This window comes from Camelus ferus, chromosome 9, assembly GCF_009834535.1.
Source record: "Camelus ferus isolate YT-003-E chromosome 9, BCGSAC_Cfer_1.0, whole genome shotgun sequence".
Taxonomy (NCBI): Eukaryota; Metazoa; Chordata; class Mammalia; order Artiodactyla; family Camelidae; genus Camelus; species Camelus ferus.
The window spans coordinates 20,999,121-21,025,424 of NC_045704.1; the positions used below are offsets into that span (position 1 = coordinate 20,999,121).

Genomic DNA, 26,304 nt, shown 5'->3' on the forward strand with positions numbered 1-26,304 from the left:
TGGCTCTTTTCCACTCAGCAAAATTCCCTTGAGATCCAAGTTGTGTGTTTCAATGGTTCATTCCTTTTTACTGCTGAGTGTTTTTCCATGGTATAGTTTAACCATTTATTTTAACCAATGGTTTGTTTAACAATTTATCATTGAAGGACATTTAGGTTATATTCAGTTTTGGGTTATTACAAATAAAGCTGCTGTGAATATTCATGTACAGGTATTTGTGTAAACCTAGGTTTTCATTTGTCTGGGATAAATGGTCAAGAGTGGCGTTTCTGGGTTGTATGGTTAGCTCTGTACTTACTTTTTATTGTAAAACTTCACTTATTTCAATTTTGTTCATTCCCAGCTCTATGGATAATCAAATTATCCCATTGTCCATAGGAACTGATGTTTGTAGCATCATTAGTCACAAGGAGAATCCAAATTAAATCCAAATGTACCACTACACACCCACTAGAATGACTAAGATAAGATATTGCCTATGATGTGGATCAATTGGAATCCTAAAAACGTTGCAGGTGGGAATATAAAATGGAACAACCACTTTCAGACACTATTCTGCAATATCTATTAAAGCTAAATTTATATATACTTTCTAACCCAGCAATTCTATTTTTGAGTATATAACGCAAACAGAACTGAATTAATATGTACACCAGAAGACAGTACAAAAACATTCATGAAGGCAGCTTTACTCATAATAGCCAAAAACTGGAAACAACCCAAATATCCTATCAACAGGAGAATGGATAAATAGATTATGGTGCATTTAGACAATATAAAACTATACAATGTTAAACTATATAAAATAACATGAATAACTCTTAGAGATAAAATGTTGAGTAAGAGAGTACATACTGTTGAGTACAGAAGTATATACTGTATGATTCCATTTATATAAAGCTCAAAATCAGACAAAACAAATCTATAGTGATAGAGGTCAGAACAATGTTAATTTTGAGGCATGCTGATTGGGAAGAGACATGAAGGGAGCCTTCTAGGATGTTGAAAAGTTTCATCTTTATCAAATGCTTGTATGGGTTTAAAAAACAAATTGCCAAGCTATGATTTTAAGATCTGCACTCTATGTTGTACAAAAATCCTATTAAAAATGAAGGAAAAGAAATAATTCATGTTCAGGTAAATGGCAGATCTACGTTTTGAATCCATAGTTCTCTAACTACAAAAGCAGTTCTCTTTCAATTCTGGTTTTTGCCTCAGAAGCCCAGATTTTATTACACTGAGTGAAACCTGAGCATGCATAATTCATTTAATCAAATAAACACAACTTCCACTAGATCGGTAGATTTAAAAGACTGATGATATCTCTATATAGTCTCACAGTATGTTGTATATTGCTGAAAATCTGGTTTTAACTATGAAAGCTTCATTGTCAACAGTATTTCTGAGACTCTGTCCAAAAGATACAATTACACATGTGCACAAAAAAAAGAAGTGTGTGGTAAAACACTGGAAAGAACTAAAATATCCTACAATAATACGGAAACAGTTAAAAAATTATAGTATATCCAAACAACGTAGTAAAAAAATTATGCAAGTTTGTAATTTGTTGACATGAAAAATTGTTCACTATATTTTGCTAGATGAAGAAGAAGGATTCATAAAACAGTACTGCAGTGTACTTGTTCTGAATTTTAAAATCCTATATGCCTGTGGGAGGGTATAGCTCAGTGGTGGTTAGCATGGAAGAGGGCCTGGGTTCAAACCCTAGTACCTCCACTAAAAAATAAATAAATAAACCAAATGCCACACACCCCCCAACAAAATTAAAAATAAAATTTAAAAATAAGGAAAAATAAATTAAGAAAAATCCTATATGCCTATATCCATGTGTTAATTCACAGAGCAATAGGTAAAATGATTTGGAATAAAATGTTCAAAGAAGCTGTTTCTAGGTGAGCTTTACTTTAAGCTTTTCTGTATTCTCTATAAACTTCTTTATTAAGAATCTACTAATTTTATAATCAGAAAAAAATAATAAGAGCTATCTCTCCCTATTTGAGAGCAAAAGAAATAATAGGAGATATGAATATACACTATGTAGTGTTGTAGTGGTTTGAATTCTGGCTTAAGAGGCCAGAACTTTCTTCATAGATATGAAGCCTTTCAAATGTGTGACTCAAATACTACCTTAAAGGTCCTAAATCTTAAGTCTGAAGATTTTATACACAGTGGATTCTTCTTACTGGCTGCCCCTCACTTACCTAGGCTTGGATCTCTTGTTAGCCAACCTCTCCACTAGCCATTGCTTCAACAAGGAAATCACACTTTCCTTGGGAATTAATTAATAATAAAACCTGCTTATAGGAGAAGAAATGGGACTTAGGCCTGATGTTGCTAATTCAGACCATTTCCTTGGTCATCAGGCAGAAAGGAAGTTGAAAAAGTAACATCAAGCATTAGGATGACACTTTTGAAATAACACAGCAGGGATGCCCATTTCCACCTCCAAGAATGTTAAATGAGTATTTCAGACAGCTAAGCACCCTAACGAGTCACATTCCCCAGTGAGTCACAGTGATGAGAGTTAAGATGGCCCCAGAATGCAGATTTTGAATTGGAAAATAGAAGAGATATTATAATCAGGGAGAACCAGTTGATTAGTTAATTAAATGTATATCAGTACTATATCACACCCTTGAACAGATTCCTGAGTAGGGTGAGTCATCTATACTGCACTCAGCAGAAGTTAATGCCACATTTCTATGTTTGCATATCCCTGAAATAACAGGAACCCATGTTCCCCTTAAGGTCCTGAAAGGGAATAGAAAGTTAGTGAAGACAGAGGAGCTGGACAGCAAAAAGGAGTTGCTTGGGAAAGTTATTGGTTAGATAAATTATAAAATAACCATGTAAAAGAACACATACATAGACAAATGCAAAGTTGTAGAAAAAATTACGGTTATGGAATATTTTCAAGATATTAGGCCCCTGCCTAATAATAACCCAAGCATTTCAGGGGGAGAGTGAGTATTTCCCTTTTCTGAAAAACAAAAACAAAGAGAATAACAACAACAACAAAATCCCTGACCTGAGCTTGGTTTTCAGATATGTTCTGTAATGTTTTCCTTTCCTCAGGGCTCTTCTCTCCAAGAACTGCACTGCAGGAGAAGAGTGAGAAGGAGAGTAGTAAGGACTCATGAACACCAGACCTTTCTTAGAGTACAGACTGGCTAAACTGGAAGAAATTCTTCAATACTACACAAGCTCACATCATCTACCACGTACATACTTACATGGAAATAAAGGGGAGATGGGAGTACTGCTAACCCTTCTCAGTATCAAAGGGAAAGGCCAGGGTCACTGTATCCAGAGCTGAAACTTTCACAGCAAGTTCCCTTGGGATACAGCTTTGGGAATCTCATGGTTCTGAAACATGGAACTTGACCTCAGCTCCCAAGGGAGATCCTCTGAGGAAGGAATCCTACTCCTGGGCTCTCCCCATGTCTTTCTAGGACTCCCAACCTAAAACTCATTCCAAAAACAGCTTTGTGCTTTTTGCTTGTATGTAACCTTAATCCTACCACTCAAATATCTGACTCCCATTTTGGTGACTATTTCTCTGTAGCTGGGGTCCTGGCTATAAAGTGGGAAAAAAAGAGGAAGCAGAGATACAGGAATAAAGATCCCAAGAAAGGATAGAACCTAAAACTGGCCCCTAGGCGGGCAACCCTCACTACCTTGCTACCCACTTTGTGTTAAGCACTGGAGTCTGGGCACTAGAGGTGGGGGTGCCCCGACAAAGGCAACTCAGGCTATGCTTAGATTGCGACTCTGCTTAATACAGGCATCGCCGTCTTCACAGGCACAGATACCCTCTCAAGTGAGATCTTCAACAGACCCCCTCAGTCCCGACGTTAAGCCCAGAACAGCAGAAATGAAGCTCTACCCTGTGACCCAAACTCCTGCCTGGTCACAGAATTAAAAGCCTCGTCCACCACACTGAGTAACAACAGCACTGTCTTCTGAAGGGCGGTCTCAAATCCCACCCCCTCATACCTCACACCACCGCCGACCACGGTCACCCGAAGGGTCCCGCATCCTGCACCTGTCGCGGCCTCAGGACCGCGCGTACACCCCACCTCGTTGTGGCCACAAGCGCGCCGGCACAGGCCTTAGCGCCCGGCTCCCCACACCCTGCGTGCGCCAGAGGGCCGGGGCTTCCTCTCCGTGAGTGCCCGCCGCGCCCGACTCTGAGGACTTGGGAGGGGAACTAGAGACGAACCGGGGACCAAAGTCCTTTCCCAAAGCGGCCCAGGGGCTGTGGGAAATGTAGTTCAAGGCCGCAAAAGCCCGGATGTCGAGAAGGCGCGCGGCGGCGGCGAAGACGGAGCCGCGGGGACGCTTGGGAGGCGCGGCCCGCGGGGGAGTACGCAGGCGCGGCCGGCCGGCCGGTAGTCGAAGGTGAGTGAGGCTGGTGGGTCTTGCGGGCGCTGGGTGGGCTGGTGATGGTGGGAGCCGGGGGCATTGCAGAGGACCGAGGCGGGAACCTGCGCTGGGAAAAGCGAGGAAGGAAGAGGGAGCCTGGACCGAGAAGGAGGGGAGGAAAGCGAGCGTCCGGGCCCTAGAGAAAGCGAGCAGGGAAGCGAGATCCTAGGCAGAGGAAGGAACCGGGAGCCAAGGGCTGGGAACGCCGAGGAGGGAACCGGGAGCCCCAGGCGGTGCGAGCTCGGCCTCGCACACACAGGCATTCCATTTGCGTAGCTTTTTGCGCCTCTCCTTGTGTGTTTTTTGACGTGTGTTAGTCTGTGACGTTATGGATTCGATTGTTTATGACAGTAAGAGTCTCTGCGTGCGTCTGATTTTAGGTTAGGTGCGAAGTCTGAGACTGTGCGACTTTGGAGAGGCGACAGTAAGGGGTTTGTGAGTTAAAATTTTGCTGCGTTGTGTGGAAGTATGTTATGGGCTCTGAGATGATGCATTACTTATGTCTGTGGGATTGTGATTATGTAGTGGGTGATATACTGTGAATGTGTCCAATTTTTGAAGTATTTTGTGTGCACAATTCACGGTGACTGTGAATGTGGCTGGCTCATTGTGTGACTGAGAGTAAACACCTAAGAGAGTGGGTGCAAGACCAGTTAAGTACTATGTATTGTTTGGATTATCTGAATATTATGTATTTGCCTGTAAAATCTGACTCTGTGGCAGTTAGGCAGGTGAAAAAAATAGATTTTTAAAACAGAGGAAGAGGTAAAATTAAAATAGTTTCCAGACGGTACAACTGTGTATTGGGAAACCCCAATATTGACTAATGAGCAGTATGTTGTCATAAGTAGAACACCATTGGACGCACACACAAAAAACTTTCTCCCATAACTGCCACTCTAAAAATGTCTGTTTGGGTGAATTTTTTTCTTCTGCTGGATGGATTCCTGGACGATATAGTTTCAATAATTTCTTCAGTTACTGTGAAGATAATTTTTAATTATCTGTTGAACATTTAAACACAAGATCAGTCTTATTTAGCTAAATAAAATGTTCACTGTAGTAATCAATACTTCAAACTTATCTTAAAGCAGAAACTCTCCCTCCTTGCTGGAAGTCTGCTGTGTGAAAGACTATATGATCAGTTTCTTCTCTAATTCCTCAACCTGTATTTTGTCCCATCTTTACTCCCTCTAGGTGGATAGTCTCCAGCTGGAATGGATTGGGAGCTGGAAAAAGGAAGAGAAGTCAGAAGGCAGGGACAAGAAGAGGCTAACATGACTGATACCATTATAATTTAGTGTAAGTTATATCTTACCTTCTGAGAGAACCAACTGCTGGGAACTTCCAGATACACTTCCCTTTTTCCTGGGCACAGCCACTTCATCAGCTGCCTCCTGTTGGCATGCAGTGGCCCACCTACTCTGGCTGGTCTTGTGTCTCCCATCAGTTCTCTTGGACAGGATCCAAGCCAACCTAGCCAGGCTCCATCCATGGGTTCCCCATCTGGAGCTCAGGTGAGAATTAGCCACCTCAGTCACCACTGCCACCCCTGCTCCCACCCAAATCTTGGAAACATGTACATTTCCCCCCCAAATTCTCTCAACACTTTGATTTATAGTGGCATCAGTGTCCAAGGGGTCCCTTGTTTGATATAAGGAAGGCAGAAGCACCTACTTTTCTACCCTCTATAAAACTATGTTCTAAAAATAATTTGCTCTCTTAAAAAGACATTCCCTTTCTTAGCTTCTCCAGCCTTTTGAAGTAGAAGTTAAATTAATGGTAGCAAAACTTTATAGTCAGCTGCTTTGCAAGACTTTATTTTAAAATGAGAGACAATTAGAAGCTTGTTTTGCTCACCATCTTTGGGACATCTGCTGAGACTGAGGCAGAAAAATTTCTAAGTTACCATCCTGCTAAAAAACAATGACAACAATTAGAAAACTCAGAGATTTGCTAGAAAAGACATTAACAAATCAATAGGCTTCACATACGTGTGTCCATGCATATGTGTATATACGTATCAGGGACCTATGGAAAGTGGCCAGTGGCCATCAAAAATATAAGCTACAAAAGATTGCATGATATGTAAAAAAATTTTTGGTGTTCCTAAGGGACTCAAAAATTAAAGACTCAAATAAAAGGACCAGAAGACACATGATAGTGTTAAGACTCCCTAACATTTTGTGGAGTTCCATTAAAATTTCAACAAATTTTTTTACTTTAATTTTCTTAGGAGAAAATGAACAAGCCAGACATTTTGGAAGAAAAGTAATAAAAGAGGAGGTAGGCCTACTGATACTGAAGTATGTTTTAAAACTGTAATACCTACAGAGTAATCTTGGCAGTTAAATGAACAGATCAGTGGAACTAAAGTCCAGATTTACTCAAGTATGTAAAGGAAGTAAAGTATATAATAAAGATGGCAGTTTTGATGAGTGATTTGATACAGATTATTGAATCCCTTATGCTACTAAACCAAATGGCCTAATAATCTTTTTGAGAGGGGGGGCAGGGGAGGTAATTAGGTTTATTTATTTTTTTATTTTTGGAGGAGGTACTGGGGATTGAACCCAGTACCTCCTGCATGCTAAGCATGCACTCTACCACTTGAGCTACACCCTCCCCCACCAATAATCTTTTTTTTTTAAATTATTTTTTGCATGGGAAAAACACAAAATCAAATGGAAAACTATAAAGAAATTATTTTAAGTAATTACAGGATTAATTTCCTTCCTTTAAACAAGATCTAATTTCAATCAAGAAAAAAATAAGTTAATAGAAAAGTGAAAGAATTATAAGAGCCCTTTCACAGATAAGAAACTAAAGTTTTTTTAAGCTTATGAATAGAAGCTTATCTGCTCCCATAGGAAGAAAAATTAAAACTAGAATCACAATATATATCTGTTAGATAGGCAAGCATCAAGAAGTTTGTATCAGTGGTACTCATCAGAATATGGGGTGATGGGTGTTTGCATGTATTGCGGTCCCTGTGTAAGTGGTAGAGCCTTAACAGAGAACAGCTTGGGAATAGTTAATAACAGTAGGCAGCTTAGGAGAGAAAAGATGGTACTAGAGAGGAAGGGAGCTTGCCCAAAATCTAACCTCTTGCCACCAGGAGCCTGTATCTCTAGTTTTGGGGATAAAATAAGATTTGTCTAGTTCATTCTCTCCCTGTATTTATGTGGGATGTGCAGGGTGGACAAGGGCCAAAGCAAGGGAAATGGAGTCAGTTTTAATTGAGTTGTAAGTCATAAGAGAGCTTATGTGGTGTCATGTGGCTTCTTTTCATCTCGGCTTTGCCTTCTTAGGAACCGTCCCTTTTCTAAAGAGGAGCCCAGAGGAAGGCTGGTCATCTCTTGCAAATCTCAAAACCATGGCTCAGGTGAGGTGATGGTTCCTCTCTCCTTTCTGAAATAGTTTGTTTTTTTTTTTTAAAGGATATTTGAGTATTTGCCTTTCTTGTACTAAAATCCTCCTGCTTATCTTCCCCTTCAGGGAAGCAGTTCTTATGTTGGTCAGATCAGCTTTTACCTTCCTTAAGTGCTCCTTCTTATTTTAACCAGGGTTCACACATTAAGTGACTATAATCATTCAAAATCTTTCTCAGTCTTCACCCAGAAGCAATGCTAAAAAGTGCAAAAAAAAAATGCATTTCCTCATATTAAATGAGAATATATTACTGCATGAACTTGTCTTTGCAAAGATAAAAACAGTCAAGATGGAGATGGAATTGACAGTTTGCTACTAGTTAGGGGCAAGAAGTCCTGTCTTGAGGCTTTGAGAATAGAGCTATGCTTGGCAGATTGAACAAAAACTGAGAATACTGTATTTCTCCTCTCAGATCCTTCAGTTCTGCTCATAGCTGCTAACAACTCCTAAAAATCTGTGACCTGCCTGTAACACTCCCACAGTATGCTAATACAAATGGTGTTATAGATTTATTCCTATTTTTACATTTCTTCTAATTTTATGTTCAGATACAGAAGTAACTGTCTATACTCAGATCACCATACTAAACTAGTAGTGTAACTCTTCAAATATTCTGCTCTTGGTTTCAAAGATATTATTCTTCTGATTCTTTCTTTAAGAAAATTCATCTTTATATTTGGACCTCTTAAATACTGGTGTTCTCCAGAATTGGTTCTCTTCACTTTATAGTCCCCTGTTCTTATTCAGTCTGCTCAAATAATTTTAATCCTAGAACTCTTCCCTGAGTGTCAAAACCGTATCTAGCCTCTGGCTAGATATCACCAAGTGTGTCTTCCACAGATAACTTCAGCACATGCCCACGATTTACTTCATTATCTCCTGCCCATTCTATTCTCCCCTCCCCCCAGTCTACTTATAGCCCCAGCCCCTACCCACCTGCAAACACAGCTAACTTGAGTTAAATGTCTCTTCTTCCACTGCACGACCATTTAGTGGTGAACCTTCTTCCTTCATTCCCACTGATATCATCATGGGTGTCTCTCATTGTGACAACTTGTCTTCACAATTAACATCTTTGCTTCTTTTCCAGTCCTCCAAGTATTCACCCCAGTGCTCACTTACAGATGTTTGTGTTTTGTACACTTTTCTGTTTAACTGTGTGTGTGGGGGGGGGGTGATAAAACATACATAACATAAAATTTTATCATTTTAACCATTTTTAAGTGTGTAATTCAGTACCATTAAGTACATTCATAATGCTGTATAACCATCACTAGTATCTATTTCCAGAACATTTTCACATCCCAAACAGCAACTCTGTAGTAACATTAAACAGTAACTCTTAGAGTTTTCATAGCATCAGACCCGAAGCTTCTAAGAATGTTTAAGACAGTCCATTAGGGGAGAGGAAAATATTAAAATACTCATTAACAGTTTAAATTCAAGAATAGTAATCACTAATAATAATAATAATAATGTAGTTTTCCAATTCATGAATATGATGCACATCTTTTATTTAGCTCTTTAAATTCTCTCAGTAATGTTTTATTTCCAGTGTATTCATCTTGCAAATGTTCTGTTATATTAATCCCTAGGTATTTTTTTATGTTAGTGTAAATGCCGTTCATTTTTATTTCAAATTCCCATTGTTTATTGCTAGTATGTGAAAATGCAATTGATTTTTGTATATTAACTGCATTTTTTCTAAACTTACTTATTCTAGTAATTTTTGGTAGATTCTTTACGATTTTCTACATAAACAGTCATGTCATACATGAATAATGACTGTTGCCCTTTTTGCTTTCCAGTCTGTATTCCTTTTATTTCTGTCTTGCTGTACTACATTGTCTAGAACTGTTAGTACAGTGTTGAATAGAAGTGGTGAGAACAGATATTTTTGCCTTATTCCTGACTGAAGGGAAAAGCATTTAGTCTTTGACTAAGAGTAACATTAGTGATAAGTTTTACATAGATGCTCTTTATCAAATTTATCAGATTAAAGAAGTTCTAGTTGGCTGATAGTTTTTATCACAGATGGATGTTGACTTTTTTCAAAAGATTTTCTGCATCTGTTAGTTTTTCTGCATTATATGACTTTTCTCTTTTTTCTTATTGACAGGGTGAATTATATTGATTGATTTTAAAGTATTAAATCAGGTTAGCCCTAGGATAAACCCCACTTGGTCATGATATATCATTTTTTCATATGGTGCTTGAAGAATTTACTAATAAATTGTTAAGAATTGTTTTGTATGTGGTTCATAAAGAATTTGGTCCATAGTTTTCCTTGTAAATATCTTTGTCTGGTTTTGGTATCAAGGTAATGCTGCCTTATAGAATTGAGCTCAGAAGTATTCTCTCCTCTTATTTTCTGAAAGAATATTTACAGAATTGATATTATTTCTTCCTTAAGTGTTTGTTAGAATTCACCAGTGAAGGCATCTGATCCTGGAGATTTCTTTGTCAGGAAGTATTTAACTAGCAACTCAGTTTCCTTAATAGAATTATGGCTATTCAGGCTATCAATTTTTTTTCCTTCAGTGAGCTTTTATAATTTATGTCATTCAAGGAATTTGTCCGTTTCATCCAAGTTATTAAATTTATTGGCATAAAGTTGCTCAAAATCTACTCTTTTTATCCATTTGATGTTTGTCCAGTCTGTAGCAATGTGCCTCTTTCATTCCTGTTACTGGTAATTTGTGACTCTTACTTTTCCCCTTTGTCAGTTGCCTAGATGTTTATCAATTTCACTGATTTTTCAGAGTATCAACTTTTGGTTTCATTGGTTTCCTCCATTGTTTTTCTGTTTCCCATTTCTTCATTTCTGCTCTTATACTTTATACTTTTCATTACTTTAATTAACTTTTTCTTATTTTGTACATGGAAACTTACATCATTGATTTGAGACCTTTTTTTTTTTCCAATAGAACATTTAATGCTGTAAATTTCCTTCTAATAAATACAGACATGTTGTATTTTTGTTTTCACTCAGTTGAAAATATTTTCTAATTTCTCTTATGATTTCCTTTTTTGACGCATTGGTTGTTTAGAGGAAATGTGTTTAATTTTCAAATATTTGGAGATTTTTCCAGGTAGCTTTTGGTTATTTCTAGTTTACATAGAACATGCTGTATGTGACTTCATTCTTCTTAAATTTATGGAGACTTCTTTTGTAGCATGGATCGTAGTTCAACCTGACCATAGTTCAAATATTCTGTGTGCACTTGTAGAGAATGTATATTCTAGTGTTACTAGGTGGAGTGGTCTCTAAATATCCATGTCAGATTGGTTGATTGTGATGGTAAAGTCTTTTATATACTTATTGATTTTCAGTCTGTTTGTTAAAGCAATGACAGGAAAGTCAAAATCTTCAACTATAAATTTGGTTTTGTGTATTTTTCCTTTTCAGTTCTGTAAGTTTTTATTTACTGTATTTTGAAGTTCTGTTTTTAGGTCCATTCACCTTTAGGATTGTTATATATTCTCATGAATTGAACCCCCCTCCCCCAATCATTCTAAAATGCCTTTTTAATCCCTGATGATATTTTTCTTCTGAAATCTACTTAGTTTGATATTATTATAGTCATTCTGGCTTCCTTACAATTAGTATTTATTTATAATTTTAATTTTTTTGATATGTCTTCAGTGTCTTTTAATCTAGAGTATCTCCTTTTTTAAAAAAATTGAGGTATAGTTGATTTACAATAGTATGTAAGTTTCAGGTATACAACATAGTGATTCACAATTTTCAAAGGTTAAACTCCATTTATAGTTATTATATAATATTGGCTATATTCCGTGTGCTATACAGTATTTTCTTGCAGCTTATTTATATTTATTTTATACATGGTAGTTTTGTACTTCTTAATTCCCTATCCCTATATTGTCCCTCTCCCCACCTCTCGCCACTGGTAACCATGAGTTTGTTTTCTATATCTATGGGTCTGCTGCTTTTTTGTTGTATTCACTAGTTTGTATTTTTTAGATTCCACATATATGTGAGATCATACAGTATTTATCCTTCTCTGTCTGACTTATTTCACTGAGCATAATGCCCTCCAAGTCCATCTGTGTTGCTGCACATGGTAAAATTTTATTCTTTTTTGTGGCTGAGTACTGTTCCACTGCATATATACCACATCTTTTTATCCATTCATCTGTTGATGGGCACTTATGTTGCTTCTATATCTTGACAGTTGTAAGTAGTGCTGCTGTGAACATTGGGATGCGTATATCTTTTCAAATTAGTGAGTTTGGGTTTTTTTGGATGTATACCCAGGAGTTGGAATTGCTGGGTCACTTGGCAGTTCTATTTTTAGTTTTTTGAGAAACCTCCTTACTGTTTACCACAGTGGCTGCACCAATTTACATTCCCCCAACAGGGTACTAGCGTTCCCTTTCCTCCATATCTTCACCAACATTTATTATTTGTGATCTTTTTAATGATAGCCATTCTGACAGGTGTAAGGTGATACCTCATTGTGGTTTTGATTTGCATTTCCCTGATCATTAGCGATATTGAGTATCTTTTCATGTGCCTATTGGCCATCTGTATATCTTCTTTGGAAAAATGTCTATTTAGATCTGTCCATTTTTTAATTGGATTTTTTTTAATATTGAGTTGTATGAGCTGCTTATATATTTTGGATATTAACCCCTCATTGGTCATATCATTTGCAAGTATTTTCTCCCATTCTGTAGGTTGTCTTCATTTTGTTGATGGTTTCCTTTTCTCTGCAAAAGCTTTTAAGTTTAATTAGGTCCCATTTGTTTACTTTTACTTTTGTTTCCTTTGACTTAGGAGACAGATCCAAAAAACTATTTCTACAATTTATATCAGTGTTCTGCTTGTATTTTCTTCCAGGAGTTTTATGGTTTCTAGTCTTACATTTAGGTCTTTAATCCATTTTGAGTTTATTTTTGAATATGATGTTAGAGAATGTCCTAATTTTATTCTTTTACATGTAGCTGTCCAGTTTTCCCAGCAACTCTTATTGAAGAGACTGTCTTTTCTCCATTGTGTATTCTTACTTCCTTTTGTTACAGATTAACTGACCATAACTGCATGGGTTTATTTCTAGGTTCTCTATTCTGTACCATTGATCTATGTGTTTGTTCTTATACCAGTAGCATACTGTTTTGATTACTGTAAGTTTGTAGTATAATCTGAGGTCAAAGAGTATGATACCTCCAGCTCTGTTCTTTCACAAGATTCTTTTAACTATTCAAGATATTTGTGTTTCTATACAGTTTTAAAATTATTTGCTCTAGTTCTGTGAAAAATGCCATTGATATTTTGATAGGGATTGCATTGAATCTGTAGATTGCCAGGGGGTAGTATGGGCATTTTAATATTAATTCTTCCAGTCCATGAACACAGTACATCTTTCCATCTGTTTGTGTTGTCTTCACTTTCTTATTAGTGCCTTAATAGTTTTCTGAGTATAAGACTTACCTCCTTAGGTAAGTTTATTCAAGTATTTTATCCTTTTTGATACAATTGTAAATAGAATTGTTTCCTTAATTTTTCTTTTTGATAGTTCATTGTTAGTGTATAAAAATGCGTTGTTGGTGTATAAAAATGCAACAGATTTCTGTATATTAATTTTGTATCCTGCAGTTTTACTGAATTCACTGATGAGTTCTCATAGTTTTCTGGTGCCGGGATTTAGGATTTTCTATGTATAGTATGTCATCTGCAAACAGGACAGTTTTACTTCCTTTCCAATTTGAATTCCTTTTTATTTCTTTTCTTATCTAATCGTCGTGGCTAGAACTTTCAGTACTATATTGAGTAAAAGGGGTGAGAGTAGGCATCCTTGTCTTGTCCTGATCTTAGAGGAAATGCTTTCAGCTTTTCACCATTGAGTATGTTTGCTGTGGGCTTATCATCTATGGCCTTAATTATGTTGAATTATGTTCCCTGTATACTCACTTTCTTGAGATTTTTTTAATCATAAATAGGTATTGAATTTTGTCAGAACCTCTTTCTGCATCTATTGCAATGATCATATGGTTTGTATTCTTCAGTTAGTGTGGTTTGCTTATAATTATAGTTTTATAAATAAATTATTATATAGTGTGGTTTTTATTTTTCAGTTTGTTGGTGTAGTTTGATCAGTGTGATTGATTTACCAGTATTGAACCATTCTTGCATCACTGAGATAAATCCCACTTGGTCATGGTGTAAGATCCTTTTAATGTATTGTTGAATTTGCTAATATTTTTTTGAAGATCTTTGCATCTGATATTTATCAGTGTTATTGGTCTGTAATTTTCTTTTTTGTGTGATGTCTAGTTGTGTAGCTGGTATCAGAGTGATGCTGCCTTGTAGAATGAAATTCAAAGCATTACTTACGCTACAATTTTTACGAGCAGTTTGTGAAGGATATGTGTTAACTCTTCTTTAAATATGTGGTAGAATTCACCTGTGAAGCCATCTAGTCCTGGACTTTTGTTTGTTGGGAATTTTTCTTTTTTAGTGCAGGTACTGGGGAGTAAACCCAGGACCTTGTGCAAGCTAAGCATGCACTCTACCACTGAGCTATGCCCACCCTGCTATTGGGAATTTTTTTTTTTATTAGTGATTCAATTTCATTATGGGGAATTGGTCTGTTCATATTTTCTACTTCTTCCTGGTTTAAGTCTTGGGAGATTGTGTATTTCTAGGAATTTATCCATTTCTTCTGGATTGTCCATTATATTGGCATATGGTTGCTCATAGTAATCTCTCATGATTCTTTGTATTTCTGTGATGTCAGTTGTAACTTCTTTTTCATTTCTGGTTTTACTGATTTGGGCCCTCTTTTTTTCTTGGTGAGTCTAGCTAGAAGTTTATCAATTTTGTTTATCTTTTCAAAGAACTAGCTGTTAGTTTCATTAATCTTTTCTATTTTTTTTTCAGTGTCTATTTTATTTATTTCTGCTCTGATCTCCAGATTCCATCCATATTGCTGCAAATTGCATCATTTTATTCTTTTTTATGGCTGAGTAGTATATATAAATATACCACAGCTTCTTTATCTAGTCATCTGTTGATGGACATTCAGGTTATTTCCATGTCTTGGCTATTGTAAATAGTGCTGCGATGAACATTGGGGTGCGTGTATCTTTTTGAATTAAGGTTCCCTCTGTATATTTGCCCAGGTGTTGTCTATTTAATATCTGTAGGATCTGATAGTGGCCATATGTGACATCCCTCTTTATTTCTTAATCAATCTAACTAGAGGTTTTAAGTTTTATTGATCCTTTCAAGGATTTGGCTTTAGGTTTCATTTATTTTTCCCTGTTGCTTATTTATTTTCTATTTTATTGGTTTTTGCTTTTATCTTATTTCCTTCTACTTGCTTTGGTTTTAACTTACTCTTTTTTTTTTAAAGCTTCTTAAAATAAAAGTTTAAATTATTGATAGTAAGTCTTTCTTGATTTCTAATATAAGCATTTAAACATGTTTCTGTCTTAGCCTATTTTAAGTGCATCTTCAAAATTTGGTCTATTTGTATTTAGTTTAATATATTTTATGAAATTTAAAACATTTTTTTCCTTGACCCTAAATTGGTTAGTTGGAAGTGTATTGTTTACTCTCCAAACATTTAGGACTTACCCTGATCTGTTATTTTTATTGATATCTAGTTTAATTGTGGTCAGAAAACATATTTTATATGACTTATCTTTAAGCTATTGAGATTTGTTTATGTTCTTAGTGCATTTAGTCTTGAAAAAATGTGTTATGAAATTATTGAAAGTGGTGGTCTATAGATATCAGATGAGTTGGGTGTTCGTCAGTATTTAGAGATTCTAAATCTTTACAGATTTTTCCCCCTTTGGTCTAGTTCTCTACAATTACTGACAAACATAAACATTAACCATGGTTTAGGACTTTTTAAAATCTCGTTTTACTTTTGTCAGTTTTTGCCTCATGTATTTTGAAACTGTTATTTATGTACAAATATATTTGTAATTGTTATATTTTCCTGATGTATTTACTCTTTTTCATCAGAAAATGTCCCTCTTTGTCTGTAGTGGTAATACTCCTCAAGTTGAAATCTGTTCTGCTTTTACTATAGCCATATCAGCTTTCCCATGTTTGATGTTTGTATGTCTTTTTCTATCCTTTTATTTTAAGCCTGTTTCTGACTATGGTATTTAAAGTGTGTCTCTTAAAGACAGAATATATTTTGCTTTGTCAGCCCCACCTTCTGACACCTCAGTCCAGTAAGGCTTGGTTTTCTTCTGCTTAAGCTGTGAGCAGGTTGTGGAATGCTGCTAATCAAAAATAGAGAAATCTCCAGATCTCACTGGCGCACTTCTGCTTTTCAGAAGTCTTTCTGGTATCTTTCTGTCTGCTTTTTGCTAAGCCTCCTGTGATCTCTCCAACAGTTGCTTAGTTTAACTATCAACCTGGACTACTGACAGGGTTTATACTCAGATTTTGGGTCTCGTTCTTTCTGTAGTTCTCTCATTTCCAGAATTTATTTCTAAATCTCCTGCACATCTGCCAGCCCTTAATTCTGTCCTCTATCACCTTTGAGAAAGCATACTGGTTTTCTGCCTGATGAGCTGTGGGCTTTGGGGTACCTTCATGCAAAAAAAAAGTCACAAACTTAACAATTCTTACTCATTGCTGTCCTCTAAGGATAAACTCTCTTCCATATTTTGCTTGCTTTTGTATCTTTCCAGGTGCCTTCTATTAGTTATTTATTTTGTGTTGTGTACAGATTTTAAAATTACCTGAGGGATTGTTTTTTTAACCAGTTCACTCTATTATTGCTATATGCCGAAAGTTACTCTCCTGCATTTTAAAACCATACTCCTCCTGCATAACACATTAATCTTGAAAAGGAAAAAAATTTACCTCCTCAGTGAAGCCTGACAAATTGTTCTGCCCTTGTAAAACACTGTATCTTGCGCATACCTCTGTTGTAGTACCATAACACCTTCTTGTAGATTTGTGTTGACACATACTATCTTGAAGGTATATGTTACATTCTTTGAGGCTATAACTTCTTGTTAACAGCGACAGTGGCACCCTGGTAAACTATTGCAGTTTTAGGGTACAGAGTGACTTCACAGTAAATATTTTTAGAATGAGTTATTTAATTAAATTTGGTGACAAGTACTTCTGCCTTGATTTTTGTTTTCCTTACAGTGTAAATCACAAAACAAGAAGAATGGTAGGCTTTCTTTACAAGTTTTCATACGAATGTCACAAAGGAACAGGATTAAAGCTAGTCCTCAATATCTAGTCAGCTTGTGCTGATCACAGTTCCAAACCATTGCAGGGATCAGTGTCATTCAAAGATGTGACTGTGGACTTCTCTCAGGAGGAGTGGCAGCACCTGGATCCTGCTCAGAAGACACTATACATGGATGTGATGTTGGAAAACTATTGCCATCTCATTTCTGTGGGTGAGAAAAACTCTCTTTGAAAGTTACAGTAGTGTGCATTTCCTTTCAAAGTGCCCACTCTATGTGTAATCTTGAGTTTCAAGGATGGTGATGAATTCTTTTGGTTGACAGAAAGGATGACTGTGTCTTCACTTGCCTAGTACAAGGTGTTAAGCTGACTTACACAAAGGAATATCTTAATTTGCAGTATTGAAAATTCACTTACTAATTTTTCAAATGTGTTGAAGCCTGAGCAACTTAATCCAAATCTTCCCTTAAGCAGGGTGTCACATGACCAAGCCTGATGTGATCCTCAAGTTGGAGCGGGGAGAAGAGCCATGGACATCATGTACAGGTCATACCTGCTTAGGTGAGTTTCTGACTCTCAGGCAGATGAAATCTACTGGAAAATACATTTTTAAGTGGTGGGTGACACTTTGAAGTATTTTCATAGTTTTTTTTTAAAGGCTCCTAACCTTTGAAAGGACCATTGTACCTACAAAAAAACTTAAACTTTCAAATATCGCTTTCCCTGTATAATAGACTTTCCTAATTTTTTTGATATTATCCAAGATAATTGTCCCTCTTGATCAAAATGTCCTATAAGCCTTCCTTCTTTTAGATCTTTTTTCTCAATTTTTGTCTTTTTCTAGCATTCTCAGTTCCTTATCTCCTTGCATTGTATAGATTTCTTTTAGGCATTCTTAAATCTATCTTTAAGGGAAAAAATTCTTGGTTAATATTTTTTTTCTTAGTTGCTTTCTGTTTTCTTTCTTTCTCTTTGTTTTATATTACTTCAGGTTTGTTTTCTATGCCAAGTCTAAGTTCTCATTCTCACCACAAATCTAGCTGTTTTAAAACTCATTTGCCTTGGCCTACACTAATAATGCCACAGCTACCATTTTCTTCCATTAAATTTTCATGGTTCATTTTGTATGGCTGATCATCTTTCCTGAAATCAACCCTTGGTTTAGGTAAAACACTAACTCTCTGAGTGCTTATTTATTTCCAACTTGGTCTGTTTTCTTTGCTGCTCTGACCCTGTTGCCTGGAACAGTGCCTCGTACATAACAGTCACACAAATTTTTTAATGTATATTATTTCACTGGACTCTCAGTCTTACTTCTCTAATTTGTCCTCAAGGGATACACTTTTAAATTATAGTAATCACATCCATTCTCAGGACTTAGCTCTTTGATTCACGTGGATGCCTCTAACGCTGACATGCTTGGCACATTTCTCCCACCTTCACTCTAGTCCTTCAAGAGTCCTCCACTCTGATGTCTCACCTATTTTGTGACAGTGTTTTGAAAATGAAAATCACCAACTTTCCTAGCTCTTAAATTTCTTCCCATTAACTGTTTCCAGATTATTTTATTCCTGCCATGATACCAGCTTGATTGTCCCTGTCATAATCTCTTGTGGATCTCTTCACAATTTGTGTTCATCAGCCTGTGGGAGATAATTACATCCTCCCATATTTTCATTTTTCACTGACACCATACAAAATGACAACTCTCTTATTTCATGTCTTAAATACTGTAATTAAAATTTGGCTTTGCTATAATTTTTGTCCTAATTTTTTTCAATTTATATTGTTACTTTCCTGACAAGATACGTTATTACTTGTTCCTTATTCTTTATGATTTATTACATGAAATTGAAATTCTCCTTCATACAAGGACTACTATAATAAACCCACATCTGGTCTTTCTGACTTTATTTCTCTCTTTTGTGGAAAACTCTTGCTAATTTCCACCTGCTCTGGTCTCCTAAATGTTCCCTGTACACGTAGGAGTTGTCATGATGTCTGTACTTTTCATTGTGTTGTGTTCACTCCTGCATGTAGTATATATCTTTTAAGACTTCAGATTTCTTCTCCTTTCTGTTTCTTGATGGCTCCCCATCATATCCACCTTTCCTTTTGCTGAGTTGCCATGCTACTTACTAGCTGTAACACACACAACTCCTGGCTATATATCATTTGATACATGATTGTACATGGTTTTATGTTTAAGGACTCTTTCTTTCAAAGGTAAGATCCTATGAATCTTCCTTGCCGTAGTATACAACATGTTAGGTACTCAGCAGTTGCTTCCTTTTCTTTTTGTTTGTGGAGCTATACAGAGGAGGTATCTTTTTTCCTCCATTCACAAAGCAGGTACTGGTAAGTCCTTTCAGAAGTACTTACTCAGGCCATGGCTTTATACGTTCTCATTGAAATGGTTGGATTGAAATGTAAACTCAGAAAAGTACAAAGGAGATGACCAATAACGCATTTCTTTATGAGAAAGGATTATCATTGAAGTCTGCATTTTTCATGAAATATTTATGACACAGTGTAAGTTTGTGAAAAGATTTGTTGAAATGATTTCTGTAGACCATAATTATTCTCAAGTTATAAAGAAATAGTGCTTAAAGTGATGGTGGAATATATGTGAAGGGTTTTGATATCACAGAGTGGTAGCTTTTTCTTGAAGATTCTCTAAATATGAATGGAAATAAGACTGGAAGGCAAGTCAACTGATTAAAAGAACATGAGCAAAGCACGTGATTAAGAAGAAGTGAGGTATTTATAGGGCAGTAAATACTAGGCCTTACGGTGAGACTTGTCAGATTTGTGGACAACCTTGAAAACTTACTTGAATGTACAAAATGAGTCTGGGTGCTGTAAAGTTTTGTTTATAGGAGAAATACCTTGTATGTTAATATTGGGGGTAATGGACTCAAGGAAGAAACATATTTTTGAGCCTAGATTTTAACATTGTTTGACTAGAGGTGGATGATTGCAAAGTTACAGAGTCAAATAGTTATAAATTTATAAGAAAAATAAAGGTTAAGGTTAATGAATGAGCTAGAACCAGAGTGAACAATCTTTCTGGCCCACCATATGGAAAAGTGGAATTAAGGAATGTTACTGTATTGGGAAAAGACTTGAACCTGTGTTTCTTTAAATCTGAAAAAATAAGTTAACAATTGAAAAGAGGGATAGTTATAATTAATGGTCATGAGAGTTTTGTTACTGAACAATCTTGAAAGAATTGATAGTAACAGCAGTCTGAATACACCAGTGAATATGCCCCTAGTCTGTTTTAAAGTTCCTGATGGAAGTGTTTTCCTAGTACTTTCCTCACAACAGAAGATGACCCCCAGCTATATGGAGAATTAGAGCCTATAGGAGTTTTTTCTAAACACTAGGAAACAATTGATGCTTAGAAAGATTTATCAGCCACTGATGGTTTTGTGGAACCGGGTGGTGGAACAGCTGGATGTTTTTTACCTTACAATCTAGGGATGAATGTATAAAAGTTAAGGCTGTGATCTGTATCCTCTAGAAGCCTTCCTCTAATAGTTTCCCTGAACAAGCTTTTCTGCTATTTTCTCTTGTTCATCCTACTTGAAGCTTAATGCCCTTGATAGGTTCACTTTGATTGCCTCTGAGTCTGCCTACCCAAGCATGAATTCTTCTTCCACCATGCTTTTGTCTTCTCACTGCTTCTTGTGTTTGTTTCACTTTCTGTGTGAAGTTCTGGTGCAAGGTGGAAATGTTCCTGGTGTTCATTACTTATTTTTCATCTTTTTTCACAATGAAGCAAGAGTTTTTATTTTGGTTCTTGTCTTTTCCCAGGCAAGGAATAATTTGTTCTTGGTCCTTTTTGGCCTCATATACTAGACCCTATTGCAATTCCTTTCCATGGCAATTGTGTGAAGATTCACAGACTGTTATTAATTATATTCTTTTCTAGAAGAAAGCTGGAAAGCTGAAGACTTTTTAGTGAAATTCAAGGAACAACAAGATAAGTATTCTAGATCAGTTGCATTAATCAACCACAAAAAACTGATTAAGGAGAAGAGTAATACCTATGAAAAGACATTTACATCAAGCAAAAACCCTATTAATTCAACAAATCTACCTCCTGAATATGACACTCATGGAAAGATTTTTAAAAATGTTTCAGAGTTAATCATCAGTAATCTAAGTCCTACACGGAAGAGACTTAGTGAGTATAATGGATATGGGAAATCACTCTTCATTACAAAGCCAGAGACAGCTCACTCTGGAGTCAAAGCCTATAATCAGCGTGCCAGGACTGTCAGTCATAGTGAAGTGCTTATGCAACATCATAAGGTGGAAACTCCAGCACAGTCATTTGGATATAGTGACTGTGAGAAATCATTTCTTAAAAAGGGAGGCTTAATTACACATAATAGAGCTTACAGAAGGGAAAACCCATCTGAACATACTAAAAGGAGAAGAGTAACCAATATTGAAAAAAAGCATACATGCACTGAATGTGGGAAGTCCTTCTGCAGGAAGTCAGTATTGATTCTGCATCAGGGAATTCACACAGAGGAAAAACCCTATCAATGTCATCAATGTGGAAATTCATTTAGAAGGAAGTCATATCTCATTGATCATCAGAGAACTCACACAGGAGAGAAACCCTTTGTTTGTAATGAATGTGGCAAGTCCTTCCGCCTAAAAACAGCCCTCACTGATCATCAGAGAACACATACAGGGGAGAAATCATATGAATGTCCACAATGTAGGAATGCCTTCAGGTTAAAGTCACACCTCATTCGCCACCAGAGAACTCACACAGGAGAGAAACCATATGAGTGTAATGACTGTGGGAAGTCTTTCCGCCAGAAGACAACACTCTCCCTACATCAGAGAATTCATACAGGAGAGAAACCTTATATTTGTAAAGAATGTGGGAAGTCCTTTCACCAGAAGGCAAACCTTACTGTACATCAGAGAACTCACACAGGGGAAAAGCCCTATATTTGTAACGAATGTGGGAAATCCTTCTCCCAGAAGACAACCCTCGCGCTTCATGAGAAGACTCATAATGAGGAGAAACCTTATATTTGTAATGAATGTGGAAAATCCTTCCGCCAGAAGACAACCCTCGTAGCACATCAGCGGACACATACAGGGGAAAAATCCTATGAATGTCCTCACTGTGGGAAGGCCTTTAGAATGAAGTCTTACCTCATTGATCATCACAGAACTCACACAGGAGAGAAACCATATGAATGTAATGAATGTGGGAAATCCTTCAGTCAGAAGACAAATCTCAATCTACATCAGAGAATTCACACAGGAGAGAAGCCCTATATTTGTAATGAGTGTGGGAAGTCCTTTCGCCAGAAAGCAACCCTCACCGTACATCAGAAAATACATACAGGGCAGAAATCCTATGAATGTCCTCAGTGTGGGAAAGCCTTTAGCAGGAAGTCATATCTCATTCATCATCAAAGAACTCATACAGGAGAGAAACCATATAAGTGTAATGAATGTGGAAAGTGCTTTCGCCAGAAAACGAATCTCATTGTACATCAGAGAACTCATACAGGGGAGAAACCCTATATTTGTAATGAGTGTGGGAAGTCCTTCAGTTATAAGAGAAACCTCATTGTCCATCAGAGAACTCACAAGGGAGAAAACATGGAAATGCAATAATAAATGATATGATTTCTTTGTGAAGCCTAAATTATTGTAAAACTTTAGTTTTTTTTTTAAAAAAAAAAGCATGCTTAAACATGTTAATAAGGTAATTTTAACCACAAATGTAATAATAATTATTAAAGTACAACACCACATAACTATTTATCTACTGTTTACTAGCATATAAAATGGGTATTATTGATACTGAAATCGATCAGCAATGAAGCTAATTTTTTAAGTTTTCAGGTTCTCCTGCTGACTCAGTTTATTTTTTTAAATGTTTATATAATACAGAGGCAAGATACAAAATGGTTATAAGCATCAGTCTCCATAAGAGGAAAAAAATAGGAAGTATATTTCTCATTGCACTCTGGAATAAAAAGTAGTTGTTACTTCCCCAAAGATTACCACTTCCCTGGCTTTTAACATGAAGTAGTTTTTGCATGGCTTTAAACTTAATATATATTTTATGATACATTATGAATTCTTTTGTGTCTTGTTTCTCTCAGTATTTTTAAGATTCATGCATTATTGCATGTGGCAATAGTGTATCCATTGTCATTCTGTATAGTATTTCATTTTAGGAATATACTGCTATTTATCCTCTTGATAGTTATTTCTATTTTTTATAATTTTGTGTTGTAATAAAAATACTGCTATAAATATACTTGTATATGTCTTTGTGCATTTGTGTGTGTGTTTATATTTCTGTTGATTTTATATGAAGACTGCAGCTACTCAGTCCAAGGTATATGTAAAGATTTTTCAGTTATAGTAGATACTGCCAAACATCCCTCAGACTTTTCTCAACACTGAGATGATTCACTCTGGAGAGTAACAGCTCTGTAATTCAAGTGGAGACAGGTCTTTTAACAGTCATTCAACTGGAGAATTCCTACTAAAAAGAAATCCTTATACTGTTACGATTGTGAGAAGACTTGTAGATGAATATTTAAGTGTAATAAATGTAGAAAGACCTCAGCTGTGGCTTAAGCCTTACACAAAACCAGAAAATTCATATTGGAGGGAACCCTATAGTTACGATTATAGGGGTACTTTTAGCAATAGCTTACACCTTATTCAACGTCAAAGAATTTATACTAAAGAAAAAGAAGTTGAGAAGTTGCATAGCTAAATAAAATTTGGGAGTGTAGGAGTCAGTCTAATAGAATTAGGAAAAATATATGTAAGTAAGCCTGTGTATAATGTAGTCCTATATAAAATGGGCATTTTATACCTTGATTTATCTCACAGGAGATGTGGGTCTCTGAAAATCCCAAGTGAAAAGTCACTGGAGATTTTGATGTATAAGAATTGGAAATCTGCTAAGATAAATACCATCTATAACTCTATGATATCAGCAATTTGAACAGTTACTAAAGACCCTTCTTGAGGATTATTCATAACCAGTATTTACTATGAACATGGAGTTACTGTGTGCACTAAAATTCAGTAGAAATTTAAATAAGCACCCAACCCCTGCCATTCAGTAGAACTGTAAACTATCTAAGTAAGTAGGGAACTGGCTGGTCAACAGGCCCCCTGGCCTATATAAAGGGGCAGCAACTGCCAGTGGATGGTAAATGGAAACACTTGTCAGTCCTGGTCTTGCAGATAATTTCAGACTAAAAACAGAACAGTGGGTGATGAGGGAAATCAGACATGATAAAAATTTAGACTTGAAAGGGACATAAGGTAAAAGATAAATGCTTTGTCTGACTGGACAGAACTTTGTGAAATTTAGCCTTGATGAACAGTATTTATGTCTAGAGGTTTTGTTTTGTTTTTTTTTGAGTGTAGGCAGGATGAACATATTAGAATAAAACAGCTACAAGTAAGTTAAGATTACAGGATCTATATTCTAATTTCCTTCAAGAATTTTTCCTTTGCATTCACAACTTGGCTAACTGGCGCAAAAGAGCTAGAGCCTGAAGATATGACTGAATTACTTCAATCACATGATAAATTGTTCACGGATGAAGAGTTGCTTCTGGATGAGCAAAGAAAGTGGTTTCTTAAGACAGAATCTACTGGTGAAGATGCTGTGAAGACTGTTGAAGTGACAACAAAAGATTTAGGATACTACATAAACATTTCAATGACAGGGTTTGAGAAGACTGACTCCAATTTTGAAAGAAGTTCTACTGTGGTAAAATGCTATCAACACTGCATGCTACAGAGAAATTGTTCATGAAAGGAGGAGTCCATTGGTGCAGCAAACTTCACTTCTCTTCTTGTAAGACATCTGCCACAGCCACCTCAGCCTTCAGCAACCAGCACCACCATGTTGATCAGTCAGCAACATGGAGGCAAGACCCCCCACCAGCAAAAAGGTTACAACTCACTGAAGGCTCAGATGATGGTTAGCATTTATTAGCATTAAAGCATTTTTAAATTAAGGTATGTTCATTGTTTTCTTAGATATAATGCTATTGCACACTTGTTCAACTACAGTATAGTAGAAACATAACTTCTATAGTATGAACATAACATACTGGAAAACCAAAAAATGTGTGTGCCTCACTGTATGCTGATATTTGCTTTACTGTGGTGGTCTGGAACTGAACCCAAAACATGTCTGAAGTATGCCTCTATATTAAAGCCACTTTATGATGGACAACATTTAGTTAGGGTCTTTAAAAATCCAGTTTGATGGTGTCTTAATATTTGTTTTAAACCATTTACATTTTATAGATATAGGTAACACTGATATGTTTGGTTTTAGTTTAGATGACATCTCTTTTCTGTGTCATCTCTCTCAATTCCTCTGTTTCCTTTTTTCATTTGAATATTTTTTATTCCACTTTAATTTATCTATTTTGCTTTTTATTATTTCTCTGTTTATTTTCTTTAGTGGTTCCTTGGGGTTATAATACACATAATACATAAAATTTATAATACAACATATTTTGAATTAACATTTTACCATTGCATGTTGAATAAAGAAATCTTACCACCATGTATTTCCCTTTAGCTTCCCCTCTTTAAATGTTACGATTATCATACTATATGTACATATATTGCAGACCCCATCAGACAATATTAACACACCTTGCTTTTTATCACAGTAAATATTTTAATCATAAAAAGAAAAAATTATTACTTACATGGCAATTTGCCATTGCTGTTGCTCTTATTTTTGAAGTTTCGTTTTCCTTTGGTATCATTTCCCTTTCATCCAAAGAGCTTCATTTAGCTGCAGGTAGCAAACTGTCTTGGTTTGCCTTTATCTAAGAATATCTTTTATTTACCCTTCACTCCTGATAATTATTTTCACTGGACAAAATCTGGAGTTGACATTTCTTTCCTTAAAGCACTTAAAAAATGTTTCACTACCCTTTGGCCTTTGTACTTTCTGATGAGAAATTCTGTTATTCAAGGCACTGTCTTCCTTTCCCAATTCCAGTGACACAAATGTTAAACCTTTTGGTATTGTCCTTCAGGTCTCAGAAGCTTTGTTGAGTTTTGTTCTCAATCTCTGTCTCTCTGTCTCTCTCTCTCTCTCTCTCTCTCTGTCTCTCTCTCTCTCTCTTCCTCTCTCTCGCCCTCTTTTATTGGATAATTTTTGTTGATCTCAGGTCATTTCA

At 36.2% G+C, this 26,304-nt stretch overlaps 2 protein-coding genes and 1 long non-coding RNA gene across 15 annotated transcripts in view; 2 read left to right on the forward strand and 1 right to left on the reverse strand.

Moving 5' to 3' along the window:
- Positions 1–4,026, forward strand: part of LOC116666059 (probable G-protein coupled receptor 158) — a 94,924-nt gene extending 90,898 nt beyond the window's left edge. For 4 of the 8 annotated variants that reach the window (XR_004322927.1, XR_004322921.1, XR_004322926.1 and 1 more), the window contains one exon: positions 3,097–3,669. Coding sequence is in view for 1 of the 8 variants with exons in the window: in XM_032488104.1 (XP_032343995.1) it covers positions 3,824–3,943 (120 nt within the window). In the remaining 7 variants the exon portion in view is untranslated. Of the gene's footprint in view, positions 1–378; positions 1,285–3,096; positions 3,670–3,805 lie in introns of those variants that run through there. The other 4 variants (XR_004322924.1, XM_032488104.1, XR_004322922.1 and 1 more) reach the window with 3 other exon arrangements.
- LOC116666062 overlaps positions 1–4,156 on the reverse strand; it is a 36,895-nt gene extending 32,739 nt beyond the window's left edge. For all 5 annotated transcript variants that reach the window (XR_004322936.1, XR_004322935.1, XR_004322934.1 and 2 more), the window contains exons 1-2: positions 4,018–4,156; positions 3,050–3,119 (exon numbers count right to left, since the gene is read on the reverse strand). This is a non-coding gene — a long non-coding RNA (uncharacterized LOC116666062). The remainder of the gene's footprint in view (positions 1–3,049; positions 3,120–4,017) is intronic.
- Positions 4,157–4,289: 133 nt separating this feature from the next.
- Positions 4,290–23,384, forward strand: ZNF567 (zinc finger protein 567). Of its 2 annotated transcripts, none has more exons than XM_032488078.1 (6): positions 4,290–4,422; positions 5,644–5,748; positions 7,758–7,831; positions 17,160–17,286; positions 17,546–17,635; positions 21,012–23,384. In XM_032488078.1, exons 3-6 carry the CDS (start codon positions 7,823–7,825, stop codon positions 22,730–22,732), a joined length of 1,947 nt encoding a protein of 648 aa, XP_032343969.1. In that variant the 5' UTR covers positions 4,290–4,422; positions 5,644–5,748; positions 7,758–7,822; the 3' UTR covers positions 22,733–23,384. The 2 variants fall into 2 exon arrangements, with proteins under 2 accessions (XP_032343969.1, XP_032343970.1); XM_032488079.1 differs by having other exon boundaries at positions 17,549–17,635.
- Positions 23,385–26,304: the final 2,920 nt, after the last annotated feature.

Coding starts and splice junctions, on each gene's coding strand:
- ZNF567 (XM_032488078.1), top strand. Junction 17,287..17,545: donor TTGCCATCTCATTTCTGTGG/GTGAGAAAAACT, acceptor TCTTCCCTTAAG/CAGGGTGTCACATGACCAAG. Junction 17,636..21,011: donor TACAGGTCATACCTGCTTAG/GTGAGTTTCTGA, acceptor ATTCTTTTCTAG/AAGAAAGCTGGAAAGCTGAA.